The 24,575-nt window shown below is 36.6% G+C and overlaps 1 protein-coding gene across 1 annotated transcript; it reads left to right on the top strand.

The window, feature by feature from the left end:
• Positions 1 to 242: 242 nt before the first annotated feature.
• On the top strand, positions 243 to 23,343 carry APIP (APAF1 interacting protein). The gene is made up of 7 exons (XM_070931202.1): positions 243 to 376; positions 6,226 to 6,326; positions 11,169 to 11,217; positions 13,925 to 14,042; positions 16,429 to 16,564; positions 22,065 to 22,232; positions 23,123 to 23,343. Exons 1-7 carry the CDS (start codon positions 317 to 319, stop codon positions 23,220 to 23,222), a joined length of 732 nt encoding a protein of 243 aa, XP_070787303.1. The 5' UTR covers positions 243 to 316; the 3' UTR covers positions 23,223 to 23,343.
• Positions 23,344 to 24,575: the final 1,232 nt, after the last annotated feature.

Genomic DNA, 24,575 nt, shown 5'->3' with positions numbered 1-24,575 from the left:
AGAAGCATTTGGAGTCATGTTTGCAATTGTGCGACTCATCTCGGGCATATACGCCCCCCCCTTTTTTTTTTTAATCGGCTACGGCTCCTTTGGTAACGGTGCAACGGATCAAATTCACGGGCGCTCGACCAAGGCAACTTTATTCCCGGTCGGTGACCCAAAACTACGACCTTCCACCCACCCATTGCTCTTTGCGCCGCTACTTTTCGAGATACGCGAGGAGGCTCCTCCCCGCGGCGGAGTCGGAAGGGCTCGGGTCTTTCTCCGAAAGGAGCTCCTCCGGCCCTAAGAAGACTCTCTAGTGGCTGTAAGCGCTATGGCGGAGCCCTTTGGGGACTGCGCTTGCCCGTACAGGAACGGCTTCGAGGAAGCAAAGGTAACGGGGTGCGCTCAGCGGCACCCGCCGATTCAGTTCTCACCCAAAAGAGGTGAGGGAGAGGGAGAAGGCGCGCAGAAACCAAAGGTGGCGAGCATATGTCAATTGCTCTCTGGCTAGCCAGGTCGAGTTTTAGAATTCGATCGCTCCCCTAACGGGAGGGTTCCTGCACCCTCTGATTAAGGTGTGGCTAGCAAACTTGATTTTTGTTTAAAGGTGTGGCTAACAAAAACCATCGCTAGGAGACGAAAATGACAACGGATAAAAATTCGACACTGCTGCAAAAGAGCTTCCATTAATTTATAGTAGGAATAAAGGTAAAGGTTCCCCTCGTAGGTATGTGGTAGTCGTTCCCTACTCTAGGGGGCGGTGCTCATCTCCGTTTCAAAGCCGAAGAGCCAGAGCTCTCCCAAGACGTCTCTGCGGTCATGTGGCCGGCATGGCTAAAGGCCAAAGCCGCACGGAATGCTATTACCTTCCCGCCAAAGGTGCTCCTTATTTTTCTACTTGCATTTTTTATCTGCTTTTGAACTGCTAGGTTGGCAGAAGCTGGGACAAGTAACAGGAGCTCACCCCGTTATGCAGCATTAGGGATTCGAACTGCTGAACTGCCGACCTTTAGATCGACAAGCTCAGCATCTTAGCCACTGAGCCACCGCGTCCCTTATAGTAGGAATAGCATCCGTTAGCAGCCAAAAACGCAACAGGAAAGTAGTCTTCGCTTGTGTCGACTTTCTGCCTATGACATGTTTATTTAAATTTAATGTGTCAGGAAGAATTAATGCAGACTGTTAGTAACTGTAGGCAAGGAAGATGCCAGATGGGTGCTTGGGTACAGTAATGAACTGAGAATGGACTGTGGAGTTGACCTTTCTGATGTAAACATCCGATTTTTGGATTTACTATTAGGTAAATAGTAGTAGATTAAGGGGTGCAGTGGCTCAGTGGCTAAAGACGCTGAGCTTGTCAATCGAAAGGTCGGTAGTTCAGCAGTTTGAATCCCTAGTACCGCATAACAGGATGAGCTCCTGTTACTTGTCCCAGCTTCTGCCAACCTAGCAGTTCGAAAGCACGTCAAAAATGGAAGTAGAAAAATAGGGACCACCTTTGGTGGGAAGGTAACAGCGTTCTGTGCACCTTTGGCATTTAGTCATGCCGGGCACATGACCAGGGAGACATCTTCGGACAGCACTGGCTGTTCAGCTTTGAAATGGAGATGAGCACCACCCGCTAGAGTCTGGACGACTAGCACATATGTGCGAGGGGAACCTTTACCTTATTAGGTAAGATTAATGCAGCAGATATAGTAGAGTCATAGGGACTCTAACGTTAATTGTGAGCCCGATGGTATTTCACCAAGTGCAAAGATTGATCTCGTCATACTGTTTTCCTTTAAAAAAAAATTAAATGTTTTACAAAGCACATTAAAAAATAACACAAACTAATGAAGAGTAAAGGGAGAAAAAAGAAAGAAAAAAGTGCAAAAGGAGAGAACAGAAAAAGGGGAAGCTTCTAATTTTATATGTCCCAAAATTAAGTATGTTGACAAAATTAACTGATTACAAAGGAAAAAAGCACACTTTTTTTATTATCCAGTTTTTCTACTCATGAATCCAGAAATCATAGGTGCAGTTTTCTTCTAAACTTGAAAAAAATCTATAGGCAGCTTCCAATCAGCCATAAATGTAAATATTATTTTTTTCTCCGAAGAAGTTAATTTAGCCAAATTCCATCATTTCCATCAAGTTCCATCATTTTCATCAGCCATTACTCCATATATACTCCATATATAGATATAACAAAGCAAGCATGGACAACTCATTTGACCAAAAACTAGCATGTAGTTGACATTATGTATAAGGTTATTTTCCTATAAATCAATCAATAAAAAATAAAATAAAATGATGACCTCAGACTCAACATCTAATCATTTCAAAGAACCAAACGTAGGTTTTTTTGGTAGCCAGTTCCTTCAGGATATTTTTTGAGTTTACAGTTTAACTTGCATCCTAGATAAACCTTGTGGTCTCCTATTAAGGTACTAATCATGTCTAACTCTGTTTAGTTTCCAAGCCAGATAAGATTGGTCAGATGATACCACATGTTAAGATGGAAAGTGCAGCAAACTGCAGTATAAGTTCTAAAATGAATTTAACACAGGTTTTTTTTTCTGTTTGTTTTTTTGTTTTTTAAAGAAAAGGACCTACGGGAAGAGGTTGACAACAGAAAATCCCAAGTTAGCCTACATCAATTTCACATCTTCACTATGACCCACTGCATCTCCATGCCAAATTTGATAATTGTTTAGGTTCCTACATGATGGCCACTCAATCTTTTCCAGTTTTCACCCTTTTTATATATGACACCTACTCTCATATTTCACCTCTATGCTTGTTGGGAAGTTGGGGAGTTCTGTAACATGGATGTCAACAATCCTTATAGTGCCTAGGTTTGGCTGGTATATGTGTATCATACTGCACCGATCCATGCTTCTCTTGTTTCATTTGTACGAAACCAGTCAATGTTGCTCTATTCAACAAACACTGGTTTATAAAATAATGGCAGGAATACCTGTAAACATAGCCATTTTGTTTTAAAGCTTCTGGTTTGAAGTTTATTCAATAAAACCAAGAAACCAAAACAAATGGCAACTTTGTGGCATTATAAACTAAGCATGTCTGGTTTTTAACAGGCCAGAGAAGGAAAACTTGTTTTATTCCTGATTTTCAAGTCTATAAATTACTCCAGTGGAGAGTCCTTGGTCTGCCCTTTGCACTAAACATAGAAAAACCTTTCCCAATTTGATTGTTCTTGTTTACAAGACTTGCTTAGCAGGAATTATCAATTTGTAAAGAAGAATTCGTCACAATCCTCATATATAGAGTCGCTTTGCAGAGTGAGATGGGCGGCATATAAATTTAATTAAAATTGTGTGACATGGAAATCATGGAAATATAACCATCAGTTCCATCCTTTTTGTGCCAAAACGTAGTTTGCCATTGGGTCTGAGCTATAATTTGTCAATTTATATCAGAAATAGAATTGCAAGCCTTGATCAGATTGACCTGATTGGGACTTTTCTATAATTTGCTGTACAATGAGAAAACTGTTGAAGAAAGTCAGTCCAACTATGTTAGCAAATTATTAGTTTCCCATTAATGAGAAAGTAATAGCCAGTGTAGAGGAAAAATGAGAACAATGAGAACACATGCTCAATATTCATAGAACACTAAATTAAAGATGGCCAATTTTAGAGACTGTCAGCTGCGCTTAACATTTTTGGGAAGATTTTTGTATCAACTCACTATCACACAAGTGCAGCTTGAACAATAAGAAAACATCTAGTATGGATTTTAAAAGTAGAATAAGTATTGGCTACTTGCTGTTTGGGATAACATTTGCTTGGTACTGCCAGAAGAGTAGTTCCACTTGTACAGTTTAATTTTTGTGAGTTAGTTATTAAAAATCTCCAAGAAAAAAAACCATTTGATAACAAGCCAGTGAAAAGAAAAGAATTCTGGGAAAAAAGAAATTAATAAACAATTTAATAGAAAACATCTCGCATACCTAACTCTTAATTTTAAATCTGGCAATTTTGGTGGCACTATGTCAGAGAAACTTACACATAGGAAGGACCATAAAATATGTCAGAGCCATAAATTGTTTGAATATTAGCCAGACTATGGAAAGCAACAGAATTTAAAAAAAAAAAGGTACTGCACAAATATTCCTGAAAGTATTGTTTTACTTAACATAAATCTAACTTGGGGAATTATATATTGATAACATGTTTGATCCAAGATTCTTTTACAATTTAGGAGAAAATTCAGGTTTATCTAAAGGTAGCTGTCTTTCATACACAAGACAGTCTTGATTTAGTGTGAGATTAGAAAGAATGTGTGAGCCAATTTGGTGTAGTGATTTAAGGTATCAGGCTAGAAACTGGAAGAACTGAGTTCTAGTTCTGCACAAATCACAAAACCAGCGGAGTGATTTTGGACCAGTCACTTTCTTTCAGCCTAAGAAAGTGGCAATGGCAACTTTCTTTTGAAAAATGATGCCAAGAAAAGTACAGACATTCCAGACATTTTCCAATAATTGATCAGAATTGAATGAAAAAAGTCTACAAGAGATGAACTGCAACTCAGATGTATCTGCATTTAACAAATAAAATAAAACGTAGTTCGTAGCCTTTGTACAATTTAATAGGAAACACAATAAATATCTAACCTTTCTTAGAAATGCAGTTAAAGAAAGTTGGGAATGTTTTTTCTCAAATGTATTTCAGCCCTATGGCTTAACAGTAATTTTATAAATCCTTGGTGAATCCTTTCACAAATGTCTGCCATTACTTCCATATGTAACATAAGCTGCAGCTTATCTTGAAAAATACTGAATGAGAAAAACCTTTCAGCTTATGGAAGTATGTCTCATATTTTGCAAGGGTACATGTATAAAGGCTAGATTATATATAGTAATATGAACAATTACAAAGGACGTTTTGTTACTATAACCAAATCCATATTAGTGGTGAAGAGCTTGTACAAAGCTGCATTCTGTCAACGTCCTTTCGCATTAATTGTTCTGGGTTGTTATTTTGCATCTGTTGAAATGTGGTAAGTGAAGGATGTCAAACAGCAGATGTTAGTGGTAATTTCAGGGAAAACTCCATTAAAAAGCCATTTTTAAAGTTGATTATGCTGACAGCTTTACTCAAACAAATGGAATGAGTTTGAGAAACTTAAATTGTCCTTTTTATCTGAAAAAGGAAGTGGTTCTTTTCTAAGAAAACGTATGGCTATCCAATCATAATGAGAGATTTAAATTGAAACATCTGTTACACATCTTAAGAAGGTATATTCAAAACCTCTCCTAAATAACTTGTCAAGACCTGAAGGACATAGTGCACCTTGGTCTAATTGGACCTCTCAGTGGCTTTTAATGCCATTAGCATCTGTATGAAGCTGCTGGGAGAGATCATCCCACAGTTTCGGTTGTCATATTACCAATATGTGGATAATACCCAATTGTAAATTGCTACTGTGAGTTCTGAGGGAAATACTGTCAATGTCTTTTCCTGATGCCTTAGATACTATCAGGGTCTGGATAAGAGAATAGTCTGAAATTGAATCCTAATAAGATGAGCTTTTGTAGATTCATTAAAGTTCTCAGTGGCCAGTAGAGTTGTTCCTTGAGGGGTAAGCATTAGCCATCAGAGAGCCGGCTCAAAACTTAGATTCATGGCTTTGGCTGGAATAGCAGGTAGAAACCAAGCCAGAGAGATCTATAACTAGCTGTAGTTAGTAATTGTTGCAAACCTATGGGGTAGGAGGACCTAGCTAGAATAATTCATGCCATTATCACCATCTGTAGAAGGAAAAAGAAATGCTATTGAAGGATAACAGAAAGAGCTACAGGAATGTAATTTGAATAAATGTCCTGGATAAGATTATCCCTAGTTCTCCCAAAGATGAAGGGAGGAGAGGAGAGGCGCATTCAAATTTGCAAGATTCTATTATTATAGATTTATAATAAAACTAGTAGTTGATCTATATGGCATTGGATTCTTAATATGATTTGCCTTACAGGGCAGATACCACCCTGTTGTAGAGTCAATGTTGACTCTATAATGTTGACTCTACAATGTTGACTCTACAGTGTTGACTCTCAATAATCATTTATTGATTTATATAGCGGCTCATCTCAATATGTGATTTGGGGGGGCAGAGATTTTCTACAGGATATATAAATACTGTAATGCATATTTTTAACCCAAATAATAAACTAACCACTACAGATGTGTTTAAAAAATATATTAAATGATCAGATATTTTATGTTTCTCCTATAGGAAAATGTACACCCAAGGAATTTGATTCCAGAACTTTGTCGGCAGTTTTATCATTTAGGATGGGTTACAGGAACTGGTGGTGGAATCAGCATGAAACATGGGTAAATAATATGAGAAGTTTTAAAATTGTTTTAACTCATGCCAGTTTTTGAAAAATAACTGTGAAAAATAAAACACAACATGTATTGAGGTGCATGACATTCTTCAGGCAACTCAAAACTAATTAGATATTATTTATCTCCTGATGTAGGAGAAAACTACATACAGTTTAATAACTCAAAAATGTTGTGGAATATGATAAAGATTTTGATGCTTAAATAATTCAAATGGTTTTAGCATAATTCACAAATCTATTGATTGAATGTAGAACACAAAACAGACAATTCTGAGTAGGGACATCTCTTTAGTATTTCTAAAAAATGTACACATGAATTGTTTGCAATGACAACACACATTATTGGTACAAAATCATGAAAGAAATAAAATTCTGATGAACTGAAATATTAGTAGATCACAAATAAGTCTGTCTATATACCATGTTTCCCTGAAAATAAGATCCTGTCTTATATTTTTTTTAACCCTGAAATAAGCGCTTGGCCTTATTTTCAAGGAGGTCTTATTATTTTGGGAGGCGTGGAGCAAGACGGGGCTCCTCTTGCCATCATACCTGATTTCTAGTTCTGTCTCCCTAATCCTAACCAGAGGAAATGGCGGGGACTGGCTGCACATGCGTTTAAATATTTTCGGGGAGGACTTACTTTTGGGGGAAGGTCTTATTTTAGTGCATCGCTCAAAAGCCCGATTGGGCTTATTATCTGGGGAGGTCTTATTTTCGGGAAAACAGGGTATTACAGAAACTTCATGATCTTTAACTGGGCAAAACAGTGCATCATAGAGCAATAATTTTGAACCAAGTTTCCTCAAATGGGCTGATTTACAGAATGTTTCCAAATTCCAGGACTCATGACTCCTGAGGGAATGAAATGTGGGAAGGTTGTGACTGCTTTAGAGCTGCAGGGTTGATATAGCAATCACATGATCATTTTCAATGTTCTGTTATAGTTTCCCAGCCATTCTCACAATCCTTTAGTTCTGGAGTCCCCAATCCTGAGCCACCGACCGGTACCAGTCTGTTAGGAACCAGGCTGCACAGTGATGATCAAGCGAAACTGAAAGCATCCCCCTCCCCCCTCCACTGTCCATGGAAAAATTGTCTCCTACAAAACAGGTCCCTGGTGCCAAAATGGTTCGAGGCTGCTGCTTTAGTCACTTCTACATCCTACAGCAGCCATACTTATCTTCCAACTGGAAAGGGAAGGGGAGGAGTGGAAGGAATTGGGAGGAACAGGCAAGCTCCCCATTTGCCCCTCAATCCACCCCACCCCAATTGTCATCTCCAACATGCACAGCTTCTTTTACGCACCCTCCCTGACCCATGACACACACATTCCCGTACCTTCCCTGACCCACACAGCACCTCTTATGCATCCCGATGCACCCTTTATGATCCACCACCACTACACCTTTCCTGACCAGCAAGGTACCTGTTGTGCACCCTCATACCTTTCCTGACCAATATCTCCACGCACCTCCTTGCTCCCTCCTCCATTCAACAGCAGTTACTTATCTGCCTGTTGGCCTTGGACTTGCAACTGATTATTGTCTTCTCACATGGAAAAGTCAGCAGGAATTCTAGAGAAGAAAGAAGGGAGGAAGTTTAGGAGAAAGAAGGGAGTGAAGAGTAAAGGAGGGAGGGAAGAAAGGTGGAAGAAAGAGGAAGGGAAGAAAGAAAGAAGGAAACTCTAGGAAGGAGTTACCCAGTGGTAAGATGGGTGCCCAGTAAATTTTATAAATAAGTGAACACAATAGGCAAGCTGGCAGGAAGTTGGAAATTGCTCCCACTCCCACTGCTTTTTTGCTCATCCTTGGTCATTCTGTTTCTCTATTTAGGTAAGATTTCTCATATTTCTGCAATGATGATCCAACAGGGCATGGATTGTCTAGTTAGATAAGAACAGTCATTCAACCTGATAAAATAAGAGATTCCCTTTGTTCCTAACATGTGGAAGTTTGGAAATCTCCCTCAAAATGGGGAAAAAATCTCAGCAATAATACCACAATGCCTTTTAAAAATTCAAATTCCGTTCTTGCTGAATAAACTTTACGATTGCATACACATTTTGTTTAATCTGTATACATGTATACGAGCCCAAATGTTATCAATTTGAAACTGCTTTATTGGTGTCTTGGAAACTTCTGGAAAATCATTTCTACTTGAAAGAAATCATGTCAGTACTTTACTTTGCAGGTTGTTAGCTCCACATAGTGGTAATAAAAGGAAAATCATGTAATCTGTCTACATAAAATAACTTCCTAATGTAAGTGCTGCTCCTTCAAATGAAATTGTTCTAATGTTTTTATCTCAAGGTTTTTTCAATCTCAGTGTTAGGAACAAGAAAGATTTATTGGTTCATGATAAAGGAAATGTTTATTCACATATTGAAAGAGAATCCTTAGGTAAAAACACAGGACCCTGTCATACTTCTTTTTATCCAAAATCTTTGATTCATGTACTCAAAACTAACCTCATTGTGGATTTTTTAAAATAGGAAAGTCATAGAAAAACAATGTTTGTTAAGTACAGTAAGTACTAAACTCTGCTTCAAATGATAGTAAAATCCTCTATCCCTTTGAGCCCCTCTGAGGAATGGCCTTTCTGATTATTGAGAGTTAGGAGCTAGAATTTATCAGAAAAAGCAGGGAAGAGTTTTCTGCTACTGATGTTCCTGTATTCCCAGATTCCAATCAGGATTCCATCAAGCACTCTTGGAATCCAAAGAGTTATGGCAATAGTTGGATCCAGAGCACCAGGGTTGAAAATGCAGAAGCACAACACTTAGGGAAGACCTTACTGGGAATAATGATGAATTTTGTACAAAGAAACTTTTAGGACAGCTTAATTGTTAGATTTTTGGGTATTGGCAATAGCAATGGCACTTAGACATATCCTCCTTCCCAGTGCTTTACAGCCCTCTCTAAGCGGTTTCAGCAAATTGCCCCCAACAGTCTGGGTCCTCATTTTACCGACCTCAGAAGGATGGAAGGGTAAGTCAACCTTGAACTGGTGAGAATCAAACTGCTGGCAATTGGTAGAATTAGCCTGCAATACTGCATTCTAACCACAGCATCACCACGGCTCTTCAAAGTATTCCTAATAGAAATATTTTTAATTCTGTTTAAGTTGTTTTCTGCTGGGCAAATGTAGCTATTTACATGTTTCACTTCAGAGTTAAAAAAAAATTTAGTCACATAATAAATTCATGGGTTTATATTTCTCAATAATTTCAAATAGTAGATTGAAAGTAATAGTTTTGTGCATAAGCAGCTTTACATCTCAGAATACAATATATTGTCCTTCCTAGTTATAAGGGGATTTAAAAGGTGTCCAGTATTATTATTATTTTTTTTTTTAATTTGATTTATATGCCGCCCTTCTCCAGAGACTCAGGGCGGCTTACAGTGCGTTAAGCAATAGCCTTCATACTTTTGTATATTTATACAAAGTCAGCTTATTGCCCCCACAAACTGGGTCCTCATTTAACCTACCTTAGAAAGGATGGAAGGCTGAGTCAACCTTGAGCCTTGGAGAGATTCGAACCAGCAGTAAATTGCAGGCAGCTGTGTTAATAACAGGGTGCTTTAAACCACTGTAGTACCAAGGCTCTTTTACAGCTCTGTTTGTGTCAGTTGCTCATATATATCTGCTGAAACTGTTTTTATAATGACCTGTCTTAAGGGAGGCAGGAAAATTACAAAATCACTTTTTTCTCAGGGAACAAAAATACTTTTTCATTTTTCCATCATCAGTTATCTGCCATCACAGCCAAAAGTTATACATACTAAAGCCAAAAAAAATGCAATGGGTTAGTTAGAGCAAGCATATTGCCATAAGTGACTTGGAGAATAGCATTAGCATTAACAAACAGATTACAAATGGTTAAATTCATAACGTTGCCAATAACTGTGCTGTAGGCTTTTTGCTGTTTGCGAATACTTGACAAATTAGGGATCCAATGAGATCTGACTCATGAAGATAGAATCTCTGCCACTTCTTTCTGATGTAAAAATAATGCTAACTTTGCCTTCAACAGTAGTAAATCTGGTTTTACCTGACTGATTAACCACTAGATGTCCCTGTTCTTCATGCTTCTAAAAGTAAGGATGATTAAAATAGTAGTTCTTAAAGGAGGGTATTTTATCCTGTCCCACAGATTTTATATAGAGATGTGTGAAATATTTTTCCCAGGGTTGAAATGCTCCCAGATCGGACCGGATCGCCCGATCCGGTAGCGATTTTTCCCTGTGGTTCGGCGATCCGGTAGTGATCGCCGCCCAGATGTCATTACTGCCTGGTTTTAACCAGGAAATAATGTTTTTTTTTATCTTCTGCGCATGCGCAGAAGGTGTGTGTACATGCAGAAGGTATGTGCGCACGCGGCACGTGCACTTCCGAACCGGTAAGAAAGGTAAGTAGATTTCACCCCTGATTTTTCCCTTTTAACATTAGTCATTAGCCATAAAGCTTTTTGTTTCCATTTTGCCTTCCTTCCTGTAGCTTTTAATTAAGTTGATATGTGTCTATGCAATAACTGCATATATTTTTCACTGGTACAATTTACAGTGACCATATTTGAAGCTTGTTCTATATAATCGCATTGATTGTACTGGTGAGATAAAATGTCAGGGACTATAAATGAAACTCCATTGCATTAATGCTGATTGTTCTCGAGCTAGCCAAACCTATGGCAATTTGTTAAGCACAGTTGCCAAAATGTAATAGCGGAGGCAAGTATTGTATATCCCCTTATGTCTGTAAATGAAGCTTAGTTTTTCCTGTTGTCTTCTGTCTGCAATTACAAGTCTGATTTCTCCTTCCCTCTCAGCAGTGAAATATATATTGCTCCGTCTGGTGTCCAAAAAGAAAGAATACAGGTAAGTAAATATGAGTAGTATTTCTATCTGGATTGTAGCCTTGAAAATAAATCCACAGCCTATCCATACTTATTCATGAGAAAGTCTTCCGGAATTCTTTCTAGATGAACACATGTAGAATTGTTACCGCATGTATTTTTAAAAAGAATTTTCATTTTTCTTATTTGCTTCCTCTGGACTATATGAGATTTTAAAGTTGAACTCTAGGAGGCAGTATGAATGAGTGGAGCAGCAAAAGTGAAGTATACTATAGGGATCTTTTCTTTTGCATACTATCTAATTAGGACATTTTATTAATATGTAGAAGGACAGTCCCTTCCTGTAAGATGTCAAAAGGCAATCACTTTGTCAGGCCATGGTAGGAAGCTTGTTAGAAATCATAAAAGAAATGTAACCCTCTTACATCTCTACTGTTTTATATTCCTATATGAAAAACCAGAGACTAGCCAAGTTTGCCTTTATAACTATTTGGCAATTACCAGTGAAGAAATATATGGATCACCTGAGATGATGTCATCCCTTCAAGGTAGACCAGACTAGGAAACCAATGCCAAAGAGGTCACTTCTATTTTTATTGTAAAGCTATAGTAACATAATCTTGCAAGTCTGAATATGCTTCCTTCTCCGTCCCTTTATCTTCCAGTAAACTAAGGAGGGGTTCATCTATTTATTTTGCTTCCTTTCTTGACCTGGGCTCAGGCCCCGTTTATCTGACAGTTGCCTTGATAATAGTTCTTCCTCTTGTTCTTCAAGAGATTCCCTTGGCTCTCTACAGATGGCCTGTTCTCTTGTTATTGAGGACATGTCCTCACACAGGAGCCTCCATCTCTGTGTGAGCCTGCTGGTAGGACATATTGAAGATGAATCAAAAGTATCTAGTAAGAAAGGAATGTTTTCCAGTAGAAAATGCCCAGTTCCTCTGGGTAAACATTTGCATGGGGACAAACTTAAGGCAGGTTGGGTATCTGGAGAACTCCATTTGGCCCATTCTCATACTATCCTGCTCCATTCAGCCATGGGGCTATATGTCTACTTTCTTCCCTGCCTATCCACTCCAAGTAGAAATCCCTGGCTTCTTCTCTCCATGACCTCTACCATGACCTCTGGGCTTGCTGGAGGGGACCCTTGCCAGCCCTGATTGAGGCAGCAAGTCAGCTAGTCAATAGGATTAAAGAACATCATTCCTCTCCTGCTTCCCTCTCTTTCCTCCAAGCGGAATCTGGTTGAGGGAGAGTGACAGGCAACAAAAAAGGGAAAGCGTTTTCTGTCCTACTTCTTGTTCCTCCACTAAAGTGACTTTTACATAGGGAATTTATTTTCAAGGTATGACAAAAGAACCATATTCAGGGTAGCACTTTCCAACTATCTTGAGTCTTACTGGGCAAGAGCAAATACAGATTATCTATTTTACTTTTTGGTTTTAGGGTGTTCTATCTATTATCTAACTATCGGTGAATACTTCCTCTCAGTTTGGAAGCTAGGTGGGAAGAGGTTCCCCTTTTATAATTCTAGAATGTTGTCAACATTTTTCAAACAATGAAAAATACCAGTCCTGTATGAGAAACATTATAGTGTAATGAATCCCTGGATTTTAAATTAGATGTCTTGCAAATATGAAAAGTTATAATTCACAGATTTTATGATACTATTATAAAAAGCAGTATTATTAGTTAGAACTAATTTATGGCCTCTAAGATTGCATTAATCTTCGTTGCTATTAATGCATATTTTCTGATTTAAGACTGGAACCTTATCCCAATTTATTTGGATGTACGTTCCACTGAATTAAATGGGTTTGATTACATTGTGCATAATTAAATAGAGCTGTGTTTACTTATTCATTTGAATGTGCCAGATTTAGAAGATGGATTGTGGGTAATTGCAGTCTCAGTTTTCATTTGTTTGTTTAATCTTTTCAAGGAGAAGTATTTGAAAACTGATCACCAAGGCTGTGATGATTGCAAATACTAGTGCTTAATAATTTCAGTCCATTAAAATCAAGCAAGTGCATTGGGTATAAATATTGGGAATAATTAAATTGGGAATAATTAAATTGACAATCATACTCTCTTACTTACATGTAATCTTAGTGAAGTCAGTGCCCCTTCCCATTGTACTGTGATATATAAATTCAGCAGGTTGTATGCGTATCAGTGTTACATCTGTATTGCATTGAAGTGGGGACAAAACGTTATACTATGTGCAAAAATAGTTCTAAAACCATAGAAGTTATATTATATACAAAACTAACATGATTAGATGTATTGCTAGGCTCTCTGTTCAGAAGATTTTCACTTTATTTTACATTTGAATGGAAGATACATTTTAAAGACGTGTAAAATGCTGCAGATATAGGGAGAGCTGAGATTCCAACGGCACAAGCATTATAGCCAGTCAATGCTGCTTATAGCCAGCTTCTCCTGCACAGTCGAAAAACCAGTTTCTATTGAGCTTGAACCTGCAAAGGATATTTTTGGACTGCCTGTAATGTAGTGTGTACTTGCATAGGTGCTTGGCTGCTTCATAAAATAAATTTTCTCAAAACTCCAATCAATTGTATCAACGTGCTTTTGTTCTAGTAGTTTCTCAATTTGAAATACCCTTGTCAAAAATAAGATTTCTATGGTTTGTCAAACTTTTCTAAAGCATTTTTGTTGTTGTTGTTGAAAAGTGATGGTTATCCCAGCTGGCTGTTCTTTCATTATAGCCTGAAGACATGTTTGTGTGTGATATCAAAGAAAAAGACATCAGTGGCCCTCCATCTTACAAGAAACTCAGGAAGAGTCAATGCACACCTCTGTTCATGAATGCTTACATCATAAGAGGTATGGCCTAAATATTCTTGGTGATAGATGCCGTTGATAATAGAGTGATTTTTTCCTGTAACATGACTGAAAGGCAAATGATTAATATGATTTAGAGGCCACCAGACTCCCAGCAATTCTGGATGATTTACAAATGATTTCAAACATGAAAAACAAGACAATAAAAACGAGAAACAAAAGAAGGATAGCAATGACATGGATAACGAACTGGGTATAAACAAAACAACCTAAGTTAAAAGGACGCCTTGTTCATCTTCAACCAAGGCCTGGGTGAAAATATATTACAGTACAGTCCTTTTTTTTCCCCAAAAAAAGAAAACGTAGGAAAGGGCATTAACTGTGGCTTCTGGAATTATTTCCAATCCCTTAATAATAGGCTGGATGTAGAAAACATGGCCAGAAGGGAGGGAACCCCAGAAACTGGCAATATTCTGAGTCATTGGCCTCTCCCACAGCAGACATTTTTTTCTGGATTTTTGTTTTGCTCCACAACCTCCAGCTTAATTCAGCCCACTTTTAAACTCTATTTTCTTTTACCAATTTCTTACCCCATACCAAATTTGGTCTCCTTCTATTCATTTTTGAGAATTATAAAGCCTTAAAAGAGCCTTAAGCCAGTTTATGGAATTAAAGGATGTAGTTAGTTCCTGAGGGTTTTTTTTTAAACCTCCCAATCTAGCCTATAGCCCTGAGCATCCTAGAGAGATCCCAGTAATGTCTTATTGGAATATTACAAAACTACAGCAAATTCATTGACAACAGCCCTTATTTTATAAATAGGATGTTTACAGTTACAATGGAATTCTTACCGTGGCAGTTACTTTAGTCTTATGTAATACATTTTTTAAAAAACCTAATTAATGTGTATGCTTCCCATGTTACTAGCTGGTCTGAGTCCTGTTAGTTGCAGTAAAAAGAAAAAGAAGGAAAACGAAAGCTGGAAGGAGTGCAAAGAAAGCTCTTCCTCTGCTTCTTGTAATTCATACCTTATATTAAGAATATGTAGATTTTAAATGTATATCCTGAAATAGAGGATGACACTGAATAAAAAATCGAAATAGAGGGAGTTTTTGATTTAGAAGAACTCCAGTCGAAGTCAGTGTATCTTCTTGCCTTCCCACATCGAGAATTATAGAGAATTATAACAACAGAAGATTACATCCATCCTTTTTATTCTCAGACGTTCAAGTTTTAAAGACAGGAAATTATGAATATTGAAACAATTCTACTTCTAATCTGTTGGTGGCAGCATCCCAGTGTTAAAAAGTGATTTGGAAGAAACTAGTTTAAGACTACTATAATAGGCAATAGTGATGCATAGTCATAATTCTAATAGATCTGACAATAAGCACTATCTTGCATTTTTTCCTAAACCTACTGTAAAGATGTATTGAGACCAGTAACTTCCATAATGTGCTGTCCATGTTACACTCCTTACTGCAGGGGTGTCAAACTCATGTCGTCACAGCGGTGTCATGTGATGTATCGGGACTTTCCCCCCCTTCGCTAAACCCGAGCTTGGGCGGAGCCACCACATGATGCATCCGGCCCCCGGGCCGGGAGTTTGACAGCCCTGCCTTACTGTATGGCAGACATTTTGGTAGGTACCAAATTGAGGAGTCTTGCAATATGTACTGCTGAATGCATACATAATTGTTCTCAGGTAACTTACAAAGGTGAGGACATAATGACAGATGCACGGTAAGACTTAAGTTATGAGATTTGCATTGTGACATTATGACATATATTTTGTCCTTTTCCCCTCCTCCCCACTTCACATACACATATTTAAACATCAATCAATTACATGGAACAATTTATTAAGGCACAAAAGAATTAGGACTTATCTATATAGGTAATCCTCGATAGATAACCATTCATTTAGTGACCATTCGAAGTTACAACAGCAGTGAAAAGTGACATACTGCCATTTTTCACACTTACAACGGTTGCAGCATCCCTATGGTCATGTCATCAAAGTTCAGATGCTCGGTAACTGGCATGTTGTTATGACAGTTGTAATGTTCCAATTCGTGTGATCCCTTTTTGTGACCTTCTGACAAGCAAAGTTAGCGGGGGAAGCCAGTTTTGTTTAATAAACGTGTTACCAACTTAGCAGTGATTCACTTAACAACTGTGACAAGAAAGGTTGTAAAATGGGCGAAACTCACTTAACAACTGTCTTCCTTAGCAATGGAAATTTTGAGCTCAATTGTGATTGTAAATCAAGGATTACTCATACACTACAAACTCTTGTGTCTGTAACTTTTAACTGGGCAAAATAGTGAAACATAGGGAAACAATCTTTGAACCAAGGTACCTAAAACCAAGGGCCAACTTAGAGAACAAATACTGAATTTTTGAATTTTTAAAAATATTGTTTTAGGAGCAGGAGCAGTGATTCATACTCATTCCAAAGCTGCTGTGATGGCCACACTTTTGTATCCCGGAAAAGAGTTTAAAATCACTCATCAGGAGATGATAAAAGGAATCAAGAAATGTACTACAGGGGGATATTTCAGGTAATTTACAATAATAAATAACATTGGAGTAATATGGAGTACTTCTTCATACATGCTGTTTTTGACAGTCAGTTTTTGTCTTTTGTAACAAAACAATATAGGTAGTCCTTGACTTACAACAGTTCATTTAGTGACCGTTCGAACTTACAGCGGCACTGAAAAAAAGTGACTTATGACCATTTTTCACACTTATGATTGACACAGCATCCCCTTGGTCACATGATCAAAATTCTGACTCTTGACAACTGACTCATATTTATGATGATCGCAGTATCCCGGGGTCATGCCCTTTTGCAACCTTCTGACAGTGTGGAAGCCAGATTCACTTAACAATCGTGTTACTAATTTAACAACTGCAATGATTCACTTAACAACTCTGACAAGAAAGGTCTTAAAATGGGGCAAAACTCACTTAACAAATTTAGTTAATTTACGTTTAGCAACATAAATTTTGGGCTCAATTGTCGTAAATCAAGGACTACCCGTAGAATCCTTAAATTATCACATTATGCATTGGATGAAGGGGTCTATGACCCACAAAAGCATCTGTGATAATTGCTAGTCTTTGATGTGCTAGAAAAACTTTTATAGTTTTTGTATTCAACTTTTATCCCAAACTCCCAGAATCTAAAATGAATCCATCCCAAACACATGCTCCCAATTATGTGAATACCCAGAAACCTTTTCCAGAAAGGTAAAGACAAGCTTTTTATCCTGTTCTTCATAAATTTATCTTGATACAATCAAGAATTGTTTATATTTATAGTTCCATGGGCTCAAACTCCCACCCCCTCTATTGGAGTAGCTATTCAAGAAAAGAAATAACTTTTAAGATCACAACAAATTTCTTTTATTCTGTGTATCATAAAAAATTGGTTAATCACTTAGTACTTTGGAAATTTGGAGAACGTATGAGGGATAAAATGAGAAGGGCAAAATATTTTATCAGCAGGAAGGTTAAACTACCTAGCACTTTCACCCATTATAAAATATTATTTAGTCTAGCAGTCACTGTTATGCTTTAACTATTCATTAAAAAGCAAGTTTTAATTTTGTGAAGATTATGCCACCTAACAATTCCAGGAATGAACCTGTGTTTTTCAATTATGAGTTTGAGAGAGAAAACAAGTAAAACGTATCTCAAGTCCCTAAGTAAAATGACTTGGACATTTCAGTGGATTGATATTATCCAACATAGCGTGCTAAAAATCTCAGCTATGAACAAGATTCAGCAGATTACTCACTGGAATTTGCACGATGAATAATAAAGTGGGATTAAGTTATCCTGGCACTGTTCAAACCAATTTAATTCAAATTGTCAGACTGCTACCTATATACTTTATACTTATTTGATTTTAGGATAATATATCACTACCATAAATAAAAGATGCTGCAGCTTCTGTTACACTGTGGTATGCTAACATTTTATCTAGAAAGCTTAAGTTTGGAACATAGAATTCTAGACACCCTGAAAAATACAGCAGTATGAAAGGAGATGTTTCCACATGTCCTTCATGAAACTGGGGATGTGTTGTAACAATTGGGTAATGCTGTAAACATGTTATGTATCATCATTATTACTTCTATTTAAAAACTAGCTACCAAGTTTACAGTGGGTGCTCTTAATGCAGGACTCCAAAGTTACTAGGAAAACATGGGATTTTTTTCTAGTAACCTGCAGATAGATATGTAATTTGATAGTAGGAATCTGACTTCTGAGCAGTGATCTCTCTGCTGCTTTTCCAATGGATAATAATACTCGGCTTTTAGGACCCCAGATATACTGGGTATTTTATATAGTCCTACTGGTCAACACTGTTGAAAGCAAGGAGATGGCGCAAATAAAGCAGAAAACTGGTACAGAGGCAGAAGAAGGAAACAGTTGAAACTGTTATTTCTTTTTTTTTAAGTCATTTTTTTTTTATTTATATATAAGTATTTTGAATACAGTGTATTGTCCAGGGATAACATTTTACAAAAAGGAAAGAAAAAAAAAGATAACACATATACTGATAGCAATAATAATAATATAACAAAATAATTCAAATCATATTTATAAATATTAGCTTACTTATGTTTCTATTAAATATATTGGCTTACATATAATTATAAGCAATATTCATATTTTACTTAAACATAACAATATTCTTTCTTCATCTAATTTCTACATCTTATCTCTAACCATTGATAAATAGTATTCTGTGTCTCCATTTATTTTCAGTGTCAATCTATCCATCTATCCATCTCTGCACAGTCCAATCTTTTCTGGATTATATTTTCATCTGGTGGGGTGTTCTCATTTTTCCAATATTGTGCAAATACCATTCTCGTTGCTGTCAGAACATGTAACATTAAGTATATAGTCCCTTTGTCATAATTTTCTGGTATTATACCTAAAAAATATTTCTGGTTTAAAATCTATGTGTTGCTTAATCATCTTCTCCAACCATGTATGTATTTTTGTCCAATATTTTCTTACCTTCAAACATGTCCACCACATATGATAATAAGTACCTGCAGTCTGATTACATTTCCAACATTTGGCGGCCATGTTGTTAAACATTTTTGCTAACCTAGCCGGTGGCAAATGCCACCTATAAAACATTTTGTAAAGATTTTCTTTATATGCAGTAGTTGTCAGTTTATAGTTTCTATCCCAAAGTTTTTGCCATTTGTCTAATTCTATTGTATAGCCAAAGTTTTCTGCCCATACTATCATTGTTTCTTTTACTTGTTCATCTTCCATTTTAAAATTTAATAAGTATATATTTTCCTTATCAATTTTTCATCTGTCCCTAATAATGCCTTGTCGCGTATTGTTGGTTCTTTATAAAAACACCATGTTTTCGCATCTTTCTCATATCTCAATTGTATTTGCAGGTGTGGCCACCAAGCTAAATCCACCCCTGTCTTGTTTTAAGTTCCCCGTTCTCATTTAAAATGTCTTTATAGTTTACAGTTTTTTCCAAATTAACAACATTTGGATATATCAGTGCTTCCATTGTAGAGAGCCAGACTGGTATTTTCATATAATTTTGTGATTTGATTTTTTTCCATACTACCGTGTTTTCCCAAAAATAATACCTCCCCAAAAATAATACCTCCCCCGAAAAGAAGCCCTTCCCCTGAAAATAAGCCATCCCCGAAAATATTTAAACACATGCACAGCCAGTTCCCGCCATTTCCTCTGGCTAGGATTAGGGAGAAAGAGCTGGAAATCAGGTAAGACAGTAAGAAGAGCCCCGTCTTGCTCCACGCGCCCCCAAATAATAAGACCTCCCCGAAAATAAGGCCAAGGGCTTATTTCAGGGTTCAAAAAAATATAAGACAGGGTCTTATTTTTGGGAAATATGGTAAAAATAAAGCATTCCTCACATAGTGTCTTTGAAAATATCTGTGTGCCATGCTCCTTCCGTACCATAAAAAGGAATGCCATCGTAATTGGAGATCATGTCCCTCCAGTAATAGTAATCTTCAATGCCTCAAATTTATCCATTTTTTTACCCAGGTAAGTATAGATGCCCGATACTATAGCTTCCAGTCCAGTACCCCAAAGCCTCCATGTCCTTTAACTCCTGTAACATTTTCAATTTTATTCTTGCTTTTTCCCTTGCCAAATATATTTCAAAATCATTTTATTTATTTCTTCAAAATATTTTTTCTCTAGTTTTATCAGTATTGTTTGAAATAGGAAAGCAACTTCAGTAGTATGTTCATTTTTATAGTAGCTATTCTCCCTATCATTGAGAGTTGTACATTCTTCCATTTCTCCAGGTCCGACTTAATTTGTTTCATTAACTTTATATAGTTATCCTCTTTAATTGTTATACATCTTGCTGTTAGATAGATTCCTAAATATTTCACTTTCTTTACTATCTGAAGGTCTACCTTCTTTGCCAATTCATTTCTCTGCTTTTCTGTAAGATTTTAAACTATTATTTTAGTTTTTTTAAATTATTATTTTCAATCCTGCAACTTCTCCATACTCCTCAATTTTCCCTATCAGTCTGGTGCCAGTTTGAAAGTGTTATTTCTGTTTAGCAGAATACCAGGCTTGGGTTAAGATGTTTAAAGATCAGAATGCTCAGTCATTCAGAAAGCCACCAGATAAATATGCCATTACTGACGTTCAGCCTTTCCATAGGGAAGGTAATAAGAGGAGATCAGGGCTAGAATATTTATTTGCATTCCTTGAACATAAGTAAGCTGTTGCCAGATTTCATAACAGTTGAATTGGACTAAACATACCTACCTAGTAAGAGCCACTCAGTGCAGCTTGCTACCAAGTAAACATGCTCTAACCTTCATTTGCTTTGCAGCCCAGCACAAATGTCTGTTGATAGTTTCTTTATTTCCCAAAGAAATAAGCTATCCCCAACCCAGTTTTCTCCAACCCCTCAAGCATATCCTCCAACTACCACATGGAGTAAACCATGTTAAAGAGATCTATTCCTAGCAAAGCCATGGTCTGCAAATACTTTTCTGGGAATAAGCCATTCAGTTCATAGTTGAAGAGTTGAATGCGGTATAAACATGGATGGATTTATGCTTGCTGAAACTAGCATGAATTGCTTTCTATCACTTCCCGAAAACAGCCCATTCTTATATATTTACTTCCTTTTCCTTCCTATATCCCATCTCTATCTGATGTTTTTCCTGAATTGGTAGAGCTTTTTCTATTATGCAAGGGAGAATGATGTGTATGATGTACCTTGTAAAATGTAAAAGAAGATTTTTACATTTAAACTCACCTCCTTTTTGGTAAAAAATAACAAGTGGTAACAAGTAATGATTTGGTACATTTTGCTACTTTTTGAAAACAAGAATACAATCAACTGTTGGTAAAAAAAAGTGCAATATCTTTCACTGTTATATATAAGATAAATTACACATAATTGTATTGTTGGTATTATCCGGTCAAAACTAGACTGTCAATATCTTTGAAACTACTGAGTGTATAGTCTGATTTTTTTTTCACTAAAGACACAAGCAAACATCACTGAGTTCAATCAAATTTCTTTCTAAGTAATTTTGTCATTGCTATGTTAATTCTTGTTTGGGTTACGCCCACTGAATGTATGTACCCAATTACTTTTCCCCTATGTGATGATCAATATCTTGAAATAGATGAAAAAACAATGTTTTAAAATAAGTCTTTAAAGATTCCCATTGTGAATAGGCTGTAATGCTTATTACATTTTTGCTCATTTACTTCCTTTGTCAAAATTAAACAGGCAGTTGTATACTTGATGATAGTCTATTATGATAGCACAGTACTGCAGTTATCTTTGATGTAATGATTTCATAGATTCCTGGTTTTGAAATGGGGGTATGTTATTTCTTGCTTTAAATGTGTAGCCACATTTGGATACATTAAAGAGAAAACATGGACATGAATGTTTTAAACAAATTGAAACAAGCAATCCAATGATAACTAGGTACTGTATAAGAGGCTAAAATGACCATGTTTTTCATGTCAACAGTACCTCGTTTTTTTCAGATACGATGACATGTTAGTAGTCCCTATTGTTGAGAATACACCTGAAGAGAAGGACTTGAAGGAGAGAATGGCACATGCAATGAACACATATCCAGACACTTGTGCTGTGCTGGTCAGGCGTCATGGGGTTTATGTTTGGGGTGAAACATGGGAAAAAGCCAAAACAATGTGAGTAGAATGAGGAAATAAACCAATATATTGGTGGGCCTATCTCTTCTAGAACTTCTTAACATATAAGTATAGCTAGATTGTGTTTGCTTCTACTTCACCTGATTTTTCTGTTTTTATTTTTGAGAATTGGGAATTATTCCAATTACCAAGTGTAAAAATATTATCCACTGTACCATTCTATTTTTACACTTGCAGAGCTTCTATTGTTATAACAACAACAAAGTTTAAAAAAGATTTTGACTAATGATAAGGAAAATACAGCAAAGCTTTACCAATTGTGTGAGGAAAATACTGGTATGTCAAAATTCTTTTTTTCCATAGTGAGAAATATTTTTAAATTGATACTATTAACAAGATAATACTATATTCACCTTAACAAAATATTAGGGTTTTTTTTCCCCTCAAGTACATTGTTCTACAAGGGAAAGGTTGCCTTAGTTTGGTTGAGTGTGGTGGCGCAGTGGTTAGAATGCAGTACTGCCGGCTACTTCTGCTGACTGCTGGCAATTTGGCAGTTCGAATGTCATCAGGCTCAAGGTTAACTCAGCCTTCTGAGCTCGGTAAAATGAAGACCCAGATTATTGGGGGCAATATGCAGAATCTATAAACCACTTAAGAGAGGCCTTCAAAGCACTGTGAAGTGGTATATAAGTCTAAATGCTATTGAAATTTGAGATAGACCTGTTATTTTTCTGTCTGTATCTATCTTAAATTCAGAATTTTCTTCTTTTACTGTGAATGCAGTATTGTACATTGTGAAAACTTTCACTTTTATTTCTGCTATAATAGTAAATTAGTTGATTTATATTTATATAACAGATTTGAAAACAAAGTGTATATAACCAAAGTATATAACCTAATTTATTTTTCCTTTGTGTATTCTTCAGGTGTGAATGTTACGACTACCTTTTTGACATTGCAGTACAAATGAAACAGCATGGAATTGATCCTTCTATAATTCCTAGTGGAGAAAATGGAATTGTTTAGTAACTTTTTCCCTAAAAACTACCTTTCAGTACAATATTACTGGATTTCTAGGACGTGTCTGATTATTAAGCACTAACCATTCAACATTGTTTATTAAAAGTCTGAAGGATATCCCATTTAATTTATGTGATAACTTCTTGTTTTAGAATCTTCTTTGTAATTTATATTCTAGAGTTGAACAATACATCACTAAAACATGGTGGCCTTACAACTTTTAAATTCAGGATTTTTTTAAATTTATTTTTTTTACCAAAGAAGCACATCATGATATCCAGCAGGGGAAATGTTCAAAATAATTTCATATAGGTGTTGAAAGACTACCATGAATAAAAGTATGCCAAAATAAGACATTAGCTTTTACTTTTGAAAAATGACACCTTAAGAAAGTGAGCAGATTTCTCCTACATGCTGTTTTCTTTGGATAATTCAGTATACATTCAGAACAGAAACCATTCCAAAATTTTAGGTATTTGAAAAGTAATGAAAGCAGCCTGAAAAAAAAAGTATGCAGAAATGAATGGTATATTTATAATATCAAAATGTTTTAGATGGTGCCAATGTATTTAATAACATAAAAGTTCCATATATCATCTTATAATTTGATATGTTAAAAAAAAGTAAAATGGGAATATATTGCTGTAATTTACACTTCAGCGTTACTTGCTCTGTGGGCATATGATGCCAGGAACAAAGTTTGAAAGGCAGACATTTGTGAAGATGACTAGTAACTAAAGAGTTGAATCTTGCCATAGATGAAATGATATCAAAAGTATTTATTAAAAGGTCCTCCAGACAAATATTAAAATACTAAGGTAAAGGTAAAGGTTCCCCTCGCACATACATGCTAGTTGTTCCCAACTCTAGGGGACGGTGCTCATCTCCATTTCAAAGCCTAAGAGCCAGCGCTGTCCGAAGACGTCTCCATGGTAATGTGGCCGGCATGACTAAACGCCAAAGGCGCATGGAACAGTTACCTTCCCACCAAAGGTGGTCCTTATTTTTCTACTTGCATTTTTTATGTGCTTTCAAACTGCTAGGTTGGCAGAAGCTGGGACAAGTAACGAGAGCTCACCCCATTACGCGGCACTAGGGATTCTAACCATTGAACTGCCGACCTTTCGATCAACAAGCTCAGCATCTTAGCCACTGAGCCACCGCATCCCTCCTATTAAAATACTATTAAAATGCAAAATGATATGAGCCACTTATCCCTGCCGTTAAAATATATAACACTGTGCAATAGAAAGAACAAACCTCTTTAGTCCTGGTGACACTTTATGCAAACACTGTCTAGTATTAACTAAATATTTATTTGTCAATTACATATATCACATAATCTACAGAAATAAAAAC

Source organism: Pituophis catenifer, unplaced genomic scaffold (genome assembly GCF_029215685.1).
Source record: "Pituophis catenifer annectens isolate HBS135680 unplaced genomic scaffold, rPitCat1.0.hap2 SCAF_1, whole genome shotgun sequence".
NCBI lineage: Eukaryota > Metazoa > Chordata > Lepidosauria > Squamata > Colubridae > Pituophis > Pituophis catenifer.
This window is presented reverse-complemented; position numbering and strand designations above follow the sequence as displayed.

Excerpts from the sequence above, each read along its gene's own strand:
- APIP (XM_070931202.1), top strand. The coding sequence starts at position 317 with ATGGCGGAGCCCTTTGGGGACTGCGCTTGCCCGTACAGGAACGGCTTC. Across the intron at positions 11,218-13,924 it reads TCCAAAAAGAAAGAATACAG|CCTGAAGACATGTTTGTGTG; the intron begins GTAAGTAAATAT and ends CTTTCATTATAG. Across the intron at positions 14,043-16,428 it reads GAATGCTTACATCATAAGAG|GAGCAGGAGCAGTGATTCAT; the intron begins GTATGGCCTAAA and ends ATATTGTTTTAG.